This window comes from Oryx dammah, unplaced genomic scaffold (genome assembly GCF_014754425.2).
Source record: "Oryx dammah isolate SB20612 unplaced genomic scaffold, SCBI_Odam_1.1 HiC_scaffold_5, whole genome shotgun sequence".
NCBI classification, from domain to species: Eukaryota; Metazoa; Chordata; class Mammalia; order Artiodactyla; family Bovidae; genus Oryx; species Oryx dammah.
This window is the reverse complement of record NW_024070189.1, coordinates 70,431,243-70,450,271: the sequence shown is the minus strand read 5'-3', so window position 1 is coordinate 70,450,271 and position 19,029 is coordinate 70,431,243. Positions and strand designations below refer to the sequence as shown.

General features: G+C 49.0%; 1 protein-coding gene across 1 annotated transcript in view; it reads right to left on the bottom strand.

Annotated features, from left to right (window-relative positions):
• The window catches only part of COL23A1 (collagen type XXIII alpha 1 chain), a 386,765-nt gene that overhangs the window by 39,984 nt on the left and 327,752 nt on the right, over positions 1–19,029 (bottom strand). Inside the window, exons 5-6 of the mRNA XM_040241597.1 lie at positions 13,300–13,307; positions 11,663–11,689 (exon numbers count right to left, since the gene is read on the bottom strand). Coding sequence (XP_040097531.1) covers positions 11,663–11,689; positions 13,300–13,307 — 35 coding nt within the window. The remainder of the gene's footprint in view (positions 1–11,662; positions 11,690–13,299; positions 13,308–19,029) is intronic.

The window sequence follows — 19,029 nt, the reverse complement described above, 5'->3', positions numbered from 1 at the left end:
CATGTGCCCTCCCAGTTCAGTCGAGGCCCACTGTTCCCTCCACTCCCCTGCACCCAGCCCGCCTCCCCTACTTCATCACTTGGCTGGCCCCTGGAATGCACCAATGAGCTTGCGAGCCTGCAATTCTAGCTCTGAACCATCTCTCCGAACCACGTATACATCCAGTTCTCCACTTACCCTGGCTGGAACTTGGCCTCTCTCCTGGGTCGGTCTCCACCAGCCCCCGTGCCTCCTATCCCCAATGTCCATTCTTCCTACAGTGAAGCAGTGGGGAGTCATCCTCATTGTTCTGCTTTTACCCTGCAGGCCTTAGAGCAAGCTGCGTAACTTCCCTGGAGCTTGTTTCCTACTCTGTTAAGTAGGTGTGGTGTGGATGGAATGATTTCCTATAGGTGACAGTGTCCAGACTAGAGCTGGGCACCCAGGGGGTTGAATGAATGTGACTGTAATGTGCTGGGCCAGCTTCGGTGTAAATATCCAGGAAATGGGGCAGAGCTAAAAGACACACACACACACACACACACACACACACAGAGACACACACACACACAGAGACACACACACACACACACCCCTTTGCCTTCTCACCTGGAAGTCATTGACCCTAAGCATAGCCCTGTTGGGCAGGTACCGTTATTACCTCCATTCCACCGATGAAGAAACTGAAGGTTGGCGAGGCTAGGCATAGCCAGTTTGGCCTGGGACCCAAGCCTGAATTTCCTGCTTAAACCCTGCATGCTTCCCACCTCACCATCTCCCTGTGGCTGTACCCGGTACGGCCTCACCCCCACCCTCAGGGCAGAGCTGCAGCTCCCCTTGACCTAACATTCAAGGACCCCCCGTTTACCCCCACGATACTCCTTCCAGACCCACACGTCACCTCTGAGAAGTCTTCCTCACCTTTTCCTCAGCCCAGACAATTCCTCGGTAACTGACCCACTGCACTGTCTTCCCGCCACCTCCCGTCCCCACTGTGACTCTCCCTGAGGATCCAGTGCCCACTAGAGGCCTGCCTCTGAAGTGTGTCTGTGACTATTTGAAGTGCCCCCTTCTCTAGATGGGCTTGTGCCATCCTGTCCCACCGAGTTTGGGTCTGAGTAGGCCAAAAAGGCTTCCCAGGTGGTATTAGTGGTAAAGAACCTGCCCACCAATGCAGGAGATCTAAGATGTGGGTTCAATCCCTGGGTTGGGAAGATCCCCTTGAGGGAGGAAATGGCAACCCACTCCAGTGTTCTTGCCTGGAGAATCCCATGGACAGAGGAGTCTCATGGACTACAGTTCATGGGATTGCAAAGAGTCGGACATGACTGAAGCGACTTAGCACGCACGTGAGTAGAAGGACCTGCCTTTGTAGGGAGATGACCCACTGGGGCCAGTCTCTCCCAAGAAGCCCCTCCTGAAGGGTGGTTATGTAGCACAGGCTTGCATACCTCCAGTGACAGGGAACTCACTGCTTCCTGGGCAACCTGATGGATTTGCAAGGTTTCTGTTAAGCCTGGACCTTCCCAGGTTGGATGCTATTGCGAGTTCTCTCCACCTTGTGCACCCTTTATGGAGGCAACTGACTTGTCAATGAAGCTGAGTGCTCCAGGCCTGCTGGCCTTGACCCTCCTCTCCTGTTCCCTCCCAGCCTGGCCTGTTTTGGGTGCACCTTCTCTCTGGACATTATCCTTGAAGTTCCCATCTGCCAGCCCCTCCTCGGCCTCCCAAACTCGGCTCACACCCCTCTTCCTTTGGATGGTGCCCTGACCCCTACCAAGCCCGGCCTGGGTCACAGACACTTATAGCAACCTGCACCTTCTCAGCCCTGAAGTTTGATTCTCTCTCCCACTCAATCCCCTCCTCCATGAGGGGAGGGGCCCTGGATGTATGTCTCACTAGTTGTATCCCAAATGTCAAACAAAGTGAGGACACAATAAATATTTGTTGAGTGAAACAATTGCCAAGTGAATTCTTCTATAAAGTTCCCTACTAGCACCAGTGCTTGGCCTGGGAGCACCAGAGGGCGCTCCTGACCTGTCAGGCACCAGCTGACTCCTGTCCTTCTGGGCCGCATCTTGGGTGCTGGGGACACTGGCTTGGGGGGTGCTCCTTCAGCCTCAAGGGCTCCCCCTGCTGGGGTTGGTGATCACCGTGGTTGAAGGAACTGTCACTGAACCCAATCTGTATGTCCAGTGCTAGGGCTCTCATGGGGTCAGTTAATTGGCTCCCCAGACGCCTGAAGAGGGGTCACATGGTCTTTGGAGCCCCAAAGCCCACTCTCTCTCCACTGCATGGGCAGGACAGAGGGCCAGTCCTTGATTTCAGGAGGATACTGTGTGGACCAGCTTCATACTCTAAATACCTGCTTTCTTTCAAGTCTACTCGCTTGGAAGACCTGAGTTTGCCCCAGTGGCCTAGTGCAGGTCTGTGAACATGCTCTTCCTGGCAATGTGGTGAGGATGCTTCGCTGCCTGGGGAGAAAGGGAGTCAGAGACCAGCCTGGAGGGCATCACTCTGCAAAGGTGTCACAGGAACACCTGCAAAGAGCTGGACAAACCTCTGCTGGCCTCCCATGGGTTGCTCCTGCTGTAAGCAATCCCAGAACTAGACATGGGAAGATGGTACCTCCCTTGGAGGTTTGTAATAGGAGCAGGAGGCTCCTGGGCCACTGCCTGGAAGATGCGAAATGCTTCCAAGGGTAAGTAGGGCTTCTAGAGACCAGGGGCAGGAGCAGCAGCTCAACCCGCTGTTCTTTTGGTTGTTCCACGTGTGATACTTGAGGGACATGGGCCCAAGGCAAGGAGCCCAGGTCCAGGAGCACCTGTACTGGGCTTTTGAGGGTACCCTGGGGAAGAAGAAGGGAAAGTCAGCATGGTGGCCTTTTCCCTGGGGCCCAACTGTGGTTCCCCATGGTTCCAATCTGGGGACCATTAGCAGGGGCTGCTCAGGAAATCTGCTTTCATTTGCTCCACCCAGAATCTGGAGAACTGGGGAGCAACCCTGCAGGGGTCAGATGAAAATGAGATGTGGAATGCTTAAGTCCAAAAACAGATGAATTGGGGATATTACAGATGAATTATTGAACTAATTACATTTTTACAATCAAAGCTGTTTTTGAACTATGAGGGTGCAAAGAAGCCTATGAATGCATGGTGCCTGGTGGTCCTTTTTTTGTTCACTTGATTAATTCCAAACAGTCTAACTGAGTTATTCGTTTCAAAATTGGTCCCAGGCAGAGGCCCTGTCTCCTGTCCCGCATTTCAGTGCAGGGCTTGTGCTGGTCTCCTGGGGCCTAGGCTGTCGACGCCCCCCAGGACTGACTCTGCACGCGATGGGCAGCTCTGCCTGCTCTTCACCCCGCCCCGGTCAGAGCATGCTTGGGGCACTGGCTGCTGCCAAGCATGAGGAGTTCTGGTTTTGGTCTCTCACCTGCCAGCGTCAGGCTGCAGCTCCTGCCAGCCCTCTCTTCTCCAGTCTTCCCTCTTTCGTCTCATCCTTACTGGGACTTGTTTCAGCCGCTTGATGTTGATAGCCACCTTCTGTCTGGACCTCCCCCACGCCCTGCCCCTGTCTCTGCCCTGTAGCCAGGGAGGCCTTTCCAGTGTATACACCCACCTTCATCCCTCTGGGTGAGTGGGGGCCCTCGTTCAGCGTCATCCTCCCCTTTCCTGCCCTTCCGCAGGCTTGCTGTCCACTGGCACGTGGACCACACTTTGGCCCTGCGTTTGCACTGTGCCAGTGTTGGTGCTGCATGGAATGCCTAGCTACCTTGTCCCCCTGTCAACTCCTACTCATCCCTCAAAACAGGCCCCAGCTGTCCCTCTTCTGTGAGGCATGCCCTGTCCCAGGAGGAGTTAGCTCCTCCTTCCTCTGTGGGGTCTGGGGCCTTGTCTGGCTGCATTACAGCCTTACCACTGTGCCATGAAGATCTCTGTGTGGGAAGGTCTAGAGAGCCTTCAGGAGGAAGCCAGGCCCCTCGTGCTTGCCACTGTGAGAGCCGGCAAAGGGGCAGGGCCACTCTAAGCTTCGGTTTTTTCAGTCCACAAAACGGGCACAAGTCGTGGTGTCCAGGGATAGGATGTACTCTGAAACTGTGAAGGGCTGCACAGATCCGATCCCTCATGTCTTCATCCAGGCCAAGTTTCACACTGCAAATGTGGATGGAAGGGCTAAGTGGATGCCTAGGGGCAGGGGTGCGGAGGGGGTCAATTATGGCTGTGGTCTCCCTGCTTCCCTCAGCTGCTCCTGGCCAGGGAAATGGAATTAGACATTTCACCATAAGGAAGATTTCCCACCTCTTGCTACCACGAATTTCTAATAATTGGGCCTGTTTTGAGGGATGAGTAGGAGTTTGACAGATATATGGATGAGGAATAGGAGAGAAGATGGGATGAAGAAATTTTCTTCTTTAAGTTAGACCTTGTTTTCTGTTTTGTTTTTTTTAATGGAAAGCAGGAAAGGGTCCTAACAATTTGATAATGGGGGAGGGGTGGTGGAATGGGGTGAGAATCCCAGGGCCAGATAGAAACAGGGATGAGGAGGAGAATATTCACTCTAAATATCTGCTTATCTGGGTGATGAGAGGAGAAAGACCCTTCTGCCAGTGCACAGACAGTCTGAGCCCTGATCTGCTGCTGCAGCCAGCTTACTGATAGGGTGGCTGGTGTGATGGAGAGTCTTCAGGCTTTGTGCTAATTCAGGCTCTGCCATGAGGGTGGGCCTGGTGTCTCAGCCAAGTCCTATCATGGACTGAGCCCAGCTTCCTCCTCTGCGTATCAAGGCCAAGACCATCAATCTCTCAGGGTGTGAACACGGGCCAGCATGTCTCCAGCAAACACTCAGTCCATGCACTTACAGTCCTTATAGTTCCTGGCATGTTGGAAAAGCCTCTGGGGGGGATGGGAGTGGACAGTCCCATAGCTCAGCAGGTAAAGAACACACCTCCCAGTGCAGAAGACCCAGGAGGTGCAGGTTCCATCCCTGGGTTGGGAAGATCCCCTGGAAGAGGAAATGGCAACCCCCTCCAGTATTCTTGCTGAAAAATCCTATAGACAGAGGAGCCTGGTAGGCTATAGTCCAAAGGGTCACAAACAGTTGGTCGTGACTGAGCGACTAAGCACTGGAAGGAGAGAGTCTTCCAGCTTTTGTCAAGGCAGCCTGCCCCTGTGGACAGGTGGATTCAGTAAACACAGAGCCAAGTTTTCTTGGCCTCCTGCCTCGATCAGCTTCTCACCATGACCTGCAAGATTCTACTCCATGCAGCCCTGGAGACCTTTCCAACTCCCCCTTCTACCATTTCCTGGCACTTGCTCACTCACTCCAGCCTATTGGCCTCACACACACTCTGGACACACGACACTTGCTTCAGTCTCATGACCTGTGCGCTTTTTCCTCTGCCAGGAGTGTGTCTCACCACCTCTCCAAACTGTGACATCTTTTCATCATATGAGTTTCAGTTCAAATGTCATCTTCCCCAAGAGCTTTCTGATAATCCACATTATCCCACCCAGTTAGCCCTCTCATCACGTTCCCTGCTTTATTCTCTGTCTAGGACATTTTACTGTTTTGTTGGTTTCTTTTCTTTGTTTCTCTCATCACTGCAGGGAGGGGCCTTGTCACTCCTGTTTGGTGCTAGTCCAAAGACCCAGGAAACTGTCTGGCAGAGAGACGATGGCCGACGGTGTTTCTGAAGTGGGCACGCTCCTCTATTCCGGGGACTCTGCACCACTGGCCCTCAATGGGCTTCATCATTTTTATGTGCCTCTGGCCTCAGAGCCTATCACTCTCCTCATACATTCAAATACACAAATCTTAAGCTCTGGAAAATTTACTAAATACACATTTTCAATAACTATTTAAATTGTGTTCTGAAGGCGTAAAACAAACCTGAAAGTCATTAAAGCTCAGTGTTAAGAGTCAAAAAGTCCAAATACCAAAAGAAGAGGAAAGGTGAGGATTTTGATGTTGTAAATAGAAGATGGTGAGAAGTTTTCTATGCGAAAGTCAAGGTGTAGACAACGCTAACCTTGCATGAGGGACAAGTCTGTTTGTCCTAGACAGAAGCCACAGTTTGAAGAGGAAAAAGGAGAGTGTTGTAAGAAACTTCCAGGAAGGCCACAGCGCCTCCTAGTTGTCCCTTCCTCTCTATCTCTAAATTGGCTGTTGGCTACCCCTCCCCCATGGTTCCCCAAAGACTGCAACTGGGTCTGATTCTCATCGTGCTACCCTCATACACAACATATCTCTGGGATTTGTTGAGCAGAGCCAATTCTGCTCTTTATGAGATGGCAAACTCACTTTATCAACATGAATGCTGATTACTACCCCTAAATATGAAAGTGCAGTATCAAGGGCTCCTCTACAGGTCCCACCTTGGACTGACAATGTTCTGAGTTTAAAATTCCCCCTGTGCTGCTCATTTCATGATGTCTGCTGTCCCTGGATCAACTGAAACTTGAAAATTCTTAAATGCCTGGTGATCTCTTGAAATTCTATCCCTGTAATTCCAAGTTCTACCACCAGATGGCAGTTAGGATTACATGAATTTTATCAAAACTAATTTCATCTGCGATTGCTTCTAATGAAAATATACTCGAAATTAAAACAAGATACATACTTACACTTACATCCATAAATTTTTACCTATCATATAGACATAGATTTAAAAGACTAATACCCTTGATTGGCCAAGGCTTTGGGAAACAAGCAGCGTTCATGTGCTGTTGGTGGGAATATAAATCAGCACAGCCTTCAGGAGGGCAATTTGGCAGTACACATCAAAAGCCTTAAACATGTGCAAACCCTTTGGGCCAGCAAGTCAACTTCTAGACGTTTATTCTAAGGAGATAATTATGGAAATAAGGTTAGATTTATTCCCATCATGTTGACTACAAGAGTGAAAGATTGTCAATATAAATAACATGACTTGGAGATTGGTTAAATCGATTACATATATGGCAAAATGCTATGCAGCTATTACTTTCTATAAAAATTTTTTAATGATGTAGGAAAGTCTCATTCTATATTAAGTGAAAAAAATAGGTCACAAAAAAGTATGTCCATTGTAATCTCATTTTTATAATAATAAAAATAAAAACAAACTTGTATACAAAAAGTATGGGAAGAACAAACACCAAAATATTGAGAAGCCTTATCTGTGGGTGGTAGGATTACGGATACTTGCTTTTTTCTTTTTGTGCTTTTCTCTATTTTGGGAAGGTTTTTATAAAAAACATGCTTCTTTCGTCATCAGCAGAGAGCTATTCATGAACCCTGGCAGTAGAAAAGGACAGGCTGGCCTCTGTATAGGGAGACTGTGGACAAGGTGACCCCAGGCCTTTTTCGGTCCACAACCTGTCCCATGTACATACTCAGCTTCTATGCCCCTGTCCCTCTGCTGCCCCTACTGGGTCCACATATGGACTTAGTTTCAGCTGCTCTCCTCACAGGGTGGGGAGGGGCACCCTGGATTAACCCAGAACACACAGCTGGCACAGTCTTCACCACAGCCACCCCGCTTAAGTCTTTTCTTGCTCTTACTTCCCTTTAGGAAGTGACATGTTTTTAGCACAAAGGAAAAGAAAAACCTCCCTGAGGCTGGTCTTGAAGTTTACTAAATTGCGGAAAAAAGCCCCTAAAACTTTTTCTAAAACTGACAATTCTCAGGGTTTCAGTAAAACTTTTACAACTTTGAAATGCTTATTTAACCTGCTGTTGGTAGCCCGCTAGAAGGTATATAAAGCTCTGCTCAAGTTAACGACGAGGGTAATCTCCTTTACTCTCTTCTGATGTCTATGTCAGAAGCCTTTTCTGCTTCCTTTCAATAAACTTCCTCACTGCAAAAAGAAAGAAAGAAAGAAAGAAAACTGACTGCTCTCAAAGCCATTTTCCTTTCTAAATGCTGCCAATGTGTGTCGGTGGATAAATTTCCTAAGCCTGTCTTTCTTTCCATCAAGGTTGTGTGAGGTGAGGAAGATAGAGGTATTATTGAGGGGCTGCCACCTGACATCCTACACTTGGGCTCTGGGTGTATTCTCCCATTTAAACCTTTAGCTCTGTCGATGTGTTTTCCCCACGTTCCAAGTACCTCAGTTTGCCCAGCTGAGCCAGGATAGGACTTGGGTCAGACAGATTCAAAGCCTGCGAATACTCAGCACATGAGGTGCCTCTCGGGTGGCCAGCCCCCTCACGCTAGAGGTCACCTTACCCCTGGGTGACCACATGGAACCGTCTGTAAGCAGAGCCCAGGCTGGAAGCCAGGGCCTCCATCAGCTGAGAGGTCCAAATTTCAGCCTAAAACGCATGGACCCTGAGCCTGCAGAATTCCCTTCCAACCTCCCCCAGCCCACATAGGTCTGCTTCCCTCCTATGGGGGGAAGCCAGGCAGGGTGTCACCTTCACCCTGGGGGCCCACTAAAGGGACAGCCTCGGAGGCCTGGAACAAGGGTGCTCAGAAGCACACAGCTGGGTGAGCTGACTGGCTCCCGGCACTGGAGACATGAACACCTTGAACTCAGCAGCAAGGCCGGCCGGCCCACCCAGGGAAGTTGCCCACATCTGTGTGGAATGGTGCATGCATGCTAAGTTACTTCAGCTTGTCCGACTCTTTGTGACCCCATGGACTGCAGCCTGCCAGGCTCCTTTGTCCATGGGATTCTTCAGGCAAGAATACTGGAGTGGGTTGCCATTTCCTCCTCCAGGGGATCTTCCTGACCCAGGGATCCAACCTGCATCTCTCATGTCTCCTGTATTGGCAGGAGGGTTCTTTATCACTAGCGCCACATGGGAAGTCAGAAGGGAGGAGTTGCATGCAAACTGGGGATGGGTAACCGCAGAAAAAGGAGCAATGCAGCCCTGGGGTAACTGTGGCTGTGATACCAGCTTCTCACCCAGCCCAGTCTGCTCGGGGCTACCCAGAGACAAGAAGCCTAAGGGGCCAAGGGCACAACGGCACAGGCTGCCAGCGCTGCCTGCAAACAGGCAGTGGGGAGGGCTTGCTGGGCTCTAACCTGCTTCCTTTCCAGAAAGCTCCCAACTTCATACTGGGTGAACACACCTCTCCTTTGGCCTCCTCATCTCAGATTCACAAACCCTATCTCTGACCTGGGCTCAGCACCAAAAACCTCACACGCTATATGCTTAGTTGCTCAGTCGTGTCCAACTCTGGGACCCCATGGACAGTAGCCTGCCGGACTCCTGTTCATGGGGATTCTCCAGGCAAGAATACCGGAGTGGGTTACTATGCCTTCCTCCGCGGGATCTTCCCAACCCAGGGATCAAACCCAGGTCTCCTCCATTGCAGGCAGATTCTTTACCAGTTGAGCTACCAGGGAAGCCCCAAATCCCAGGCTTAATTTCCTGCCAGCCCTATAACAACCCCACTCACTTGGATACTGTTTACTGTGATCTCACTTTACCTAATCCCAGCTCTCTTCTTCACATGGAAGGAAACAGATTCTTAGTGCTGCTGAGGGGCTTGCCCCTGCCTCACAGCTAGTGAGTGGGATTCAATTCCCAGCTGCTGAACTCTGCAGGGAGACTCTGGCCCGTCACCCACAGAGCCTGATGACCACCCCCACAGCCTGCTCTGTCCTGGGAGGAAGGGCAGGGATGGTGGCAGAGGGAGTTGAGGCTCTGTGGGAGGTAGACTGGACCCTCTGGCAGCTGGTATAGAGCTCCCTGCCCCTTACCCGGGCTAAATGACTCCCACAGTCAGCCAGCAGCCTCTCTGATGCTCACGGCCAGGGAGAAAGAACCTCTGGATGTCATGCGCTCAGAGGAGACAGTAATAGGGGAAGAGCCACTACTCACTCCCCTGGGGCTTCCCTGGTGGCTCAGTGGTAAAGAATCTGCCTGCCAATGCAGGAGACACAGGTTCGATCCCTGGTCTGGGAAGATCCCACGTGTCTCGGAGCAATTAAGCCCGTGCACCACATTACTGAGTCTGTGCTCTAGACTCTGGGAACCGCAACTGAGCCCACGTGCAGCAGCTACTGAAACCCGCATACCCTAGAGCCTGTGCTCAACAAGAGAGGTCACCGCAACGAGAAGCCTACACACTTCAGCAAAGAGTAGTCCCCGCTGTTCACAACTAGAGAAAAGCCTGCGAAGCAACGAAGACCCAGCCCAGACGAAAAAACAGTAACCCTGGAGTGTAAAAGGCAACAAGGTAATGCCAGGAGTGGTTCTGTCGGAAACTGTCCAGAGCTCCTGGGCTAGTGAAGCAAGTGGGCCCAAGACCTGAAGGTGAAATACTCTAGCAAAAGCTTCTAGTTCCCCAAGACCCTGGCTGCCATGTCTGGGAATGTGAGGCCTGACTCCTTCCTCCCGCATCAGGAAAAGTTGCTGGGGAGGTGGTGGCGCCCTGACCTGCCGTGTGCTCCTGCGGGATGAAGGTGGATTGTGGCTGGCTTCACATTTCATTCCTAACCCACGCAGGGCTGGGTGTTTCTAATCTGAGGGTCCAGGCTGCTTGCTGCTGGGGGAGCTGCCCTGGCCAGCCAGGAGGTTCCAAACTCCACTCTGGACTCAGAATGGACCACTCCAGACATGAGGGAAATGCCCCCTAAATTTCCACCAAGTCTTGTAGGCTAGGTTTGTGACACATTTTGTGCAGCTATCACCTCCTCTGCCTTAATTAATCCCAGCTCCAATGCTGTAAGGGAGGCTTTGAATCACCCTGGGTCACAAAGCAGGAAACTGAAGCTCACAGAGGGCCAGAGCCTTCCCCAAGGTCATCCATATACGAGACAGCAGTGTTGGAACCCATGCTCAGGTCTCCCTAATGCTTGGGGCTGGAGTGCCCTCCACAGCCTCCTTGGAAGGCGACTCCTGCAAGACTGGGGGACCCACCTTCTGCCCCTGCCTTCCCCTGCCAGCCCATCCTGAGTGTGGACAGAGCTGGCCACTAGAGAGGCCCCTGAATTTATCGATGTTTACCCTCGCTGCATCCTCCTGGCCTGAGCACAAGACAAACGTGTCTCCTGGCAGGATGGTCCTTGTACTCCCCTTCACTGGGCTCACCCCCTGCTCTGTCTTTATCAGGACTTCTGGATGCTGCTGTCATGGGCAGGACCCCACAGCGGCACAACCTCATGTCACCGTGCTTCTGCTGTGGTGCTCACTCGGCTCAGGCGGGGGACGTCCATTCCAGGTATAAGCTAGCTTTTAGGTTTAACTATAAAAGATCTGAGAAGTAATGACTCCAAAGAGGCCAAACAGGAACCAACCAGTCTCTGGTTCTGGAGCGGTGACAGGACACGGGGGGCTGGGACAGGGAGTCTCCTGTTCCCTGGGAAGAGGAAGACATCCAAGCCCGAGGGGGAGCACTCACTCCACGGTCAAGGACTGGACCCTGGACTCAGGGCTGACACACTGGCTGGGAAGAGCAGTGTTGGGTGGTCTCAGCATGCCCATGAGACTCTTGAAGGCTATTTGATTTGTCTGCAGGGCTGCTGGAGGGGCAGACGGTTCCTGCCAGGACAGGGCCTTGCAGACCCGCACATTTTGCAACTCCACAGAACTAACGCTAATCCATCCACAGAGAGACTGTGGCCACTGAGGAGCAGAGGTGGAAGAGCGGGAGGAGAGGGGTGCAGACAGTTAAATAAAGGCACAGAGGAAGAAGACTGGCTGGAGAGTGAAGGGCAAAGAGAGAAAAAAAAAATAAATGGCAAATTACCGGGTAGCCATCTCGTCCCGATTGCCCCTGCGGTAATTAATATGTCGTTAATAATTAGACCTTTGGTAGAAAACCATATGGCAACACTTAGAACTCAATCAGGGCCCCAGATCCCCCTCGCCCCTGTGTCTGGGGGGTTTGCAGCAGATGCTGCTGATGGACTCCTTCAAGGGGGAATGCAAGGCTGAAGCAGGTCTGGGGGATGGAGCACCTAGTCCCCACCTCATTGACCTGGCTGGAGGGGTCACCAAGGCACACACCAGTGTCTTCCTCACGTCACCTGAGGCACATGTCAAGGGCCTTGTGGAGTTCTAGGAGGTGGCATCCTAGCTACCACGGACAACGCTCCTTCATGGGCCTCACGGGTTTCCTGTCTGTTGCCCCTGGGAATGGGGTGGCCCGAGGAAGACAGCCTTTGGAAGTCAGAGCTATGGGGACACGTTGACTGCTACTGGAGGCTTCTCTGACCCCATGTGCTTGCAGTAGTGGCTGCCCAGACACTGGACCACACATTGGCCTCCGCTTCAGGTTGCCGTGGTAGCTATGGAGCCACCTTCCAGAATCCCATGGGGTCTTTGCCACGTGCAGTTTGAGAACTCTGCATCTGTTTAATTCACTTAGTCATTTTACAGCCAGGTTGAAAAACACAAACATACATACAACAGGACAAATTTGCTCCATAGCCCTCTGCGTTCTGCACTTTGGCGAGTTCACACAGGCTAGCCTCCACATGACAGGAATGACTCAACTGCGTAAAACTGCTCTTGGCCCATAAATCTACACATTCCGGCTTTCTTCCTCAATGGGGTGCTGCTACATGCACCAAGACGTTCAGATTCTGAAGGGTGCGGATTGGGAAATGAATCATGGCTAAGTTGAAGTAAAAATGACGCTGCTCATCTGACAGGAATTCCTTTAGAAGGTTAATTTTGGCTCAAGCAGAGCGTCATTGTGTTTCTTGAATGAATTTATTGGGATTTATCAGGCTCTGAAAAACTGCCAAGATGAATCAAAGGTGAACTTGTCATGGGTCTTGGAGAAGGAATGGGATTTCTGGGGCTGCTGTGGATCCAGTAGCCACCCCCTCCCTCACATCCTTCTCCAACTCAGCACCCTTACTGGCCAGCTGTATTCTCAAGGTCTCTGTTGCCCAATCCAGAGAGTCAAATATTTTGGCAAAGAAGGAAAACAGACCCCAGAATCTAGTGGTTAAGCCCCACTTATTCTTGACATATTTGCCTGATTTCAGAGTCCTTTCTGCCAAAGCACGTGAGATGAAAATGTTTATGCAGATGAACTGCTGCAGAAGGGTTAGGAAATACAGGCATAGTGCTTGCGCTTCTGTGCACCAAGTTAAAAAACTTGAGCCACAGATGTTGATGAGGAGCAGCCAGGCTTGTGGCAGCTCTCTTGGAAGGATAATGGTCACAGGATGCTTCACTGGGCAAGTCAAGCACATGAATCCTGTGCTTGCATTCATCTACAAATGCCAAAAGAACATGTCCCCTGGCTGAGACTGAATTTTTTGCAAAGAATACACCTCTCTAATCAAATATTCTTTTCATAGAAGTGCTACACAGAGAGAAAACAAAATATCTTATCTTTCAGGAGGAGAGAACATAATCCAGGACACTTACAGGAGGACCTGCAAAACAGAAGCAGAGAAGCCATAGTAAGTATCAAAGGGAGAGAGGGTCCCCTCACCCTGGCCCGCCCCTTCCTGCACAGCTCCCGGTCACCCCTCCTTGCAAGGCTTTGATGCTGTCGTCAGCCCCAAGGTCAAGTGTCAGGGCAGAGGGAGCACCTCTGTCCTTGGAGGGACTGGATGGGCACGTGTGTGGTTATGACAATCCAGCAAGGTTTGGTTTGTGCGTTCATGACACGAGGCTGCTGTTGGTTCCTGCTTGGGGGCACACCCGTGTTGGGCTTTGGCAGGCAGGGTAGGAGTCAGATCTGTTCCTTCTTGAAGAATACATTTTGGAGCTCAATGGGAGTTGGTTCATTTCTGTGGAAAGGGAGATACTTGAGAAAGAAAACATTTTGGGCAGAGGGAAGAATACTCCTAACAGGCACTGGATATGTGCTTGTGTGGCTGAGCAGATGTGTAAGGAGGTAGAGAGGGCCCATAGCCCAGCTCTGGGTTTAGTGGTGCTGAGCCTGGCTGTGTGTAGGGAAATTTGAAGGGGGCCAGTCTAGAAGCACAGGTGGCAGCTCCAGGAAGGCTGGTGCAGCAAGCTGAGGCTTGCCCCATGGAGCACATGCAGGCTGTGCCCAAACCACATTGCACAGCCATGACAGCATTTGACCTACTCAGTAACCTCTGAGGTTCGACAAACATACCCATGCAGCAGATGACAACACAGAGGCTCAGAGCGAAAGAAGTGACTCATCTAAGGACACATTGTTGGTTAGGGATGGAATTTATGCCTGAAGGAAGTCTCCCGATTCTCAGATCCTACACATATTCCACTAAAAGCCACAGTGCTGCCAAACCATTGACTCCTCTGATTGCTCCTCTGCAACCCCAGACCTCAGCAGGGTGAGGCCAGAACATAGAGGCGGCCCTCGGCAGTCAGCCAGCCCCACATTTTCATGGATCAGCGTTGGGTGCAGGTATGAAAGAGGCCAAGATCTCTGACTCACAGAATTCTCCTCGGATGGATCGGTACTTGAGAAAACAACACAGGAAGGAAGCACAAGAAGCTCCAGGCACATCATGAGAGACCAGAGCCAGACTGGGCTGACCTGGGACGGGAGGCTAGGCTGAGTCCAGAGGGTGAGGCATGGTTATCTGGCAGAGGAAGAGCTCCAAACACACCAAGTCACTGGGCATCTAGGGTTCAAGCAAAGCTGAGCAGGCTGCAGGAGGGCAAGACCTGGGGAGAAGGCAAGTCAGCCAGACCACAGTGTCTTGTTTCCATGTCATCATCTGGGGCTGGGGGTGTGATCTGAAGGACAGTGGGGGCCACCGAAGGTTTCTGAACAGAGGAGTGATTCGAGGGGGTAAAAGTGGGCTTGAGGATGTGTTGCAGTTTTCCCCCTGTAGGTGACAGTGGCCTGGACTTGGGGACTGGCAGAGGAGATGAAGAAAAGTGAGTCAGATGGACTTGCCAGTGAGGGCAGACAGAACTTGCTCATGGATTTAACGGTGGAGGGTGAGTGAAGAGGTGATAGGATAGAGGAAGGAGAGAGATGAGACAAAGCTTTTTCGCTTCAGAAATTGATGCATGATGTGCTAATGTCTGAGAATGTAACCTGATTGGGGTGGGTGTGTTCTGTGCATACCCTAAACCTAGACTGGGGCGGGGTGGGTTGTTGGCCATGTGAACATCTGCACTGCTGGTATCTTACTTTCAGACAACTGCCCCACTCTCTGTTTTACCAAAAGGAGAAAAGCCACCAGATGGACTTATTATCACCTTTCTGATGCCACACGCACACACCTGCCCGCACCTTCACCTGTGTCTGGCCTACTTCGTGTTTGGTTAACTCTGATAGAAGACATGTTCACATATTGAGGTATGGGGAAGTCATTCTGGCTTATACATGTTAACTTGGATTTTCTGCTAACTAAAACATCCTATTTATGGCCAATCAAAGTACACTGTACCTCTGCTTTAATTATTAAAGAAAAGGATGCATTGACAAGAAGTAAAGACTGTTCATATTAAAAATAAAGAGCAAATGCATCCCTTCCTGGGATGCCAATGCTGGTACTGTTTTGACAAGACAGCTTCCCAGGTGCCAAGGACATACTGACTCACCAGGTACCTGATGATCTGTTTTATTTTTAAACCTTGAAAGAATGTATCCCTGACTTGTTTGAGGTTCTTTGTTCTTTTTTAAAACACAACATGATTATATTTGAATATACAACCAAAATACAAAACACTATAGTAAACTGATGGAAATGAAATATGGTTGTTCATTTGCATTGCATGAAAACAGCTAACATTCCTAGTTATGAGTTCTTAGAAACCAGTAACAAAGACACTGATATACCAAGGAAAATGAAAAAAAAAAAAAAAAAAGAAAATGAAATAACAAAGTGACTAGTAAGGATTAAGCATATATGAAGATTACTGAGCTGAATTAAAACAGAAGAAAAGCAATTTCTTTGTAATATCACATTGCCAAAGATTTAAAATGTTACATTTGTGCAGTTTCAGGAAACATACCCATATAAACACTGGGGGACAAGACTGATGAAGTCCTATCTATATAGTAGGGAAAATATTATAATTTAATTATATAATCTATAATTCTAAGTTCAAACTCAGTCCAAATTCTGAGTGTGGACTCAGAATTATAAAATTTGGGTATCCTTAGTCTTAGCAGTTTCAATTTATTGGAATTATTTCTACGAATTAGTCAGATAAATTTAATCTATATAAACCATGTTTACCACATAGAAAATTTGTAGCTAATATACATACCCCCCAAATGACATGTATATTAATTTATCAATAAATCCAGAAGGATGTGCACAAGATTTCATTAATAGTAGGTAACAGATAGAAGTGGCAGAATTAGAGGAGGAAAAAAGCCATTTAATAAGTAAAATATTACACTTCACAAATTGCCATATCCTTTGAAATCTTGAAAAAGATGATTTTTCATGAATTAATTTTAAATTTCCCTGTGATAAGTTAAAAATTTAAATATATGCAGTTACGGTAGTATTGAAATGAAGCCTTGAAGTTACACCATCCTGAGCAGTGTAACAATATCTCCATCATTCAAGCTCCTGAGATATAGTCCATTGGCAGCAATAAAACAGTCAACTTGCCTGGTTACTATTCTCTCCAGTATCACCCTTTAGGTCACTTTCAAACTTGAGCCTTCTCAGCCTGTTTTTCTGATCTACTGCTGCTGCTGCTAAGTCGCTCCAGTCGTGTCCGACTCTGTGCGACCCCATAGACGGCAGCCCACTAGGCTCCCCCATCCCTGGGATTCTTCAGGCAAGAACACTGGAGTGGGTTGCCATTTCCTTCTCCAATGCATGAAAGTGAAAAGTGAAAGTGAAGCCGCTCAGTTGTGTCTGACTCTTTGCGACCCCATGGACTGCAGCCCACCAGGCTCCTTTGTTCATGGGATTTTCCAGGCAAGAGAACTGGAGTGGGATGCCATTGCCTTCTCCATTTCTGATCTGCAGGGAGTGTCTACTGCAACACATTGATGAGGACTCTCCATACTTTATGAAGACTGTCTTTGGCTTTACTGAAGATGGTGGTAGAAGCAATGGCATCAGTTTTCTATTTAGTCATCACAATCATTATCACCAAGGGGGCTCTCCTGGGCCCAGAGGTGGGGGTGAAGAGCGTTTGGAAGGAGGATACTGCATCAGCTCTGGTGGCACCAATAGCTGAGATTAGAAACAAAGAAGACAGAAGTCTCTTCTCTTGGAACCGCCATCTCCCTGTGGTTCACAGTTGGGATCTATACGTTAAGGAACTCCAGAGGGAGAGAAATGTCCCCGATGATGACAGACATCTCAAGTTATTTAGGTCTTTCTTTCACCATGTTCACCTCAAATCCCATCTTCTCCCTTCTTTCTGTGGATAAGCGAATACTCTTGTTTCACTGTGTACAGTTCTCTGCCGCACTAGTATCTAAGTCACAGGCTCTTCAGGATCACTCAAAAACTATTCGTAAGAGTCACTGGGAGTACGGAGTTGGATACAATAGCCCAACATTTCCAAGATGTCAATAGGTAACGATGAAGACAGGCACACAAAATGGTTGTATCTTTAAACACCCTCTGTTGTTTATATGTTGCTTTAAAAATTCTAAAGGCAGAAAATAGCAGCAGTCCCTTCTTTTCTGATCTATTAATACAGTAAAATGTTGCTATGTTTTTCCAGACAACTTTCTATTCAATAGTTCGCATTTGCATTTTTAGATTGTCATGTAGCAATAGACAAATATATAAACTGTTTTGGTATTTTACTTACGCATGTGCAAAAATTTTTTAAAGATTACTAAAATAATCACTATTATAGTTAACACTAATTAGTTCAGTTAGCATTACTTAACTCTATTATTACGTTAGAATAAACACATTCTTTAGGAATAGTAACCACTAATATTTCAAATAAAAAACCCCGAGGCATATGAATACACCTCAATGCATACATTTAGTTGACATTTGTACAAAAACGACAATTTAAAAAACCAACTTTGGACTTCCCTGGTAGCGCAGTGGCTAAGACTCTGGGCTCCCAATGCAGAGGGCCTGGGTTCAATCCCTGGATGTGGAACCAGAGCCCATATGCCACAACTAAGGCCCCAGTGCAATCAAATGAATAAAAATAAGTAAATATTTAAAAAATCAACTTAAAACACCCTTCAAAATCAGAATAGCTTTTCAGTGCTTGAATGATATTCATCCGAATAAGCTATCATTACAATTGTTCTTTTAGTGAAGGGTCTTCATTCTGACATGACAGAAAAGTGTGCTGAAAACCGTGCTTCTCTGAGGCAGTTTCTCAGAATTATCTGGGAGGCTGGCTTCCAGGCTACCGTCCTCACTTTGGCTCAGATACAACTCTTTTCTATTCCTTTTATAGACTGTTTATTGATTGTTTTTGTGGACAACTCAGAGGAGCTGACCCACCTCCTCTTTCCTGGGACTCTGCCGCCCCCACGCTCCCCTAGTCACCGTCAAGCCTGACTTTCAAGCACATCCTTCCCCACAGATCTGAACATGAGAAACCACCCTTCACGGCACGGCCTCCTTTGCTCCTGCCCCAGCTCCTCTCTCCCTCACAGATGCACTGCTGGAAAAAGGGGTCTCCTCTCACTCACCTTCCATTCACCTTGTAACCCTCCAATTTGGATTTCATTCCTACTTCTCCATCAAAATGGCATTCACCAAATTTCCAAGGACCTCCTCCAATCAATAATCCTGACAAGGATTTCTTCTCCTTGAACTTATCTTCTACCTCCTTCTAGAAGCGCTCTCCTTCTTTGGCTTCCAAGATGACACGTCCTTCCACCTCCCTGACTGTTCAGCTGCCTCAGTCTCCTCTCCTAGCCCCACATGCTGAGGCTCCTCAAGGTTCAAGTCTAAGCTTTCTTTCCTTCAGTTCTCTGCTCATCAGTCTCCTCTCTCCATCTTCCAGAGCTCTTTCACACTCATGGCTACACTAGGTGGAAGTGTCCCAGGTGTATATCTCCAGTGCTGACCATCCCTCAAAGGCCAGGCTCCCTTTTTGAGCTGCCTGCTTGATCTCCCCTTGAATAATCCCATGATTCCTTAAACCAGAATGCACAGTCATGGTCATGATTTTCTGCCCTCAAACATGCTCCTCTCCAGCTTCTGAACTCAGTGGATGTCATCCCCTCCTTCCCAGCTGGTGAACAGG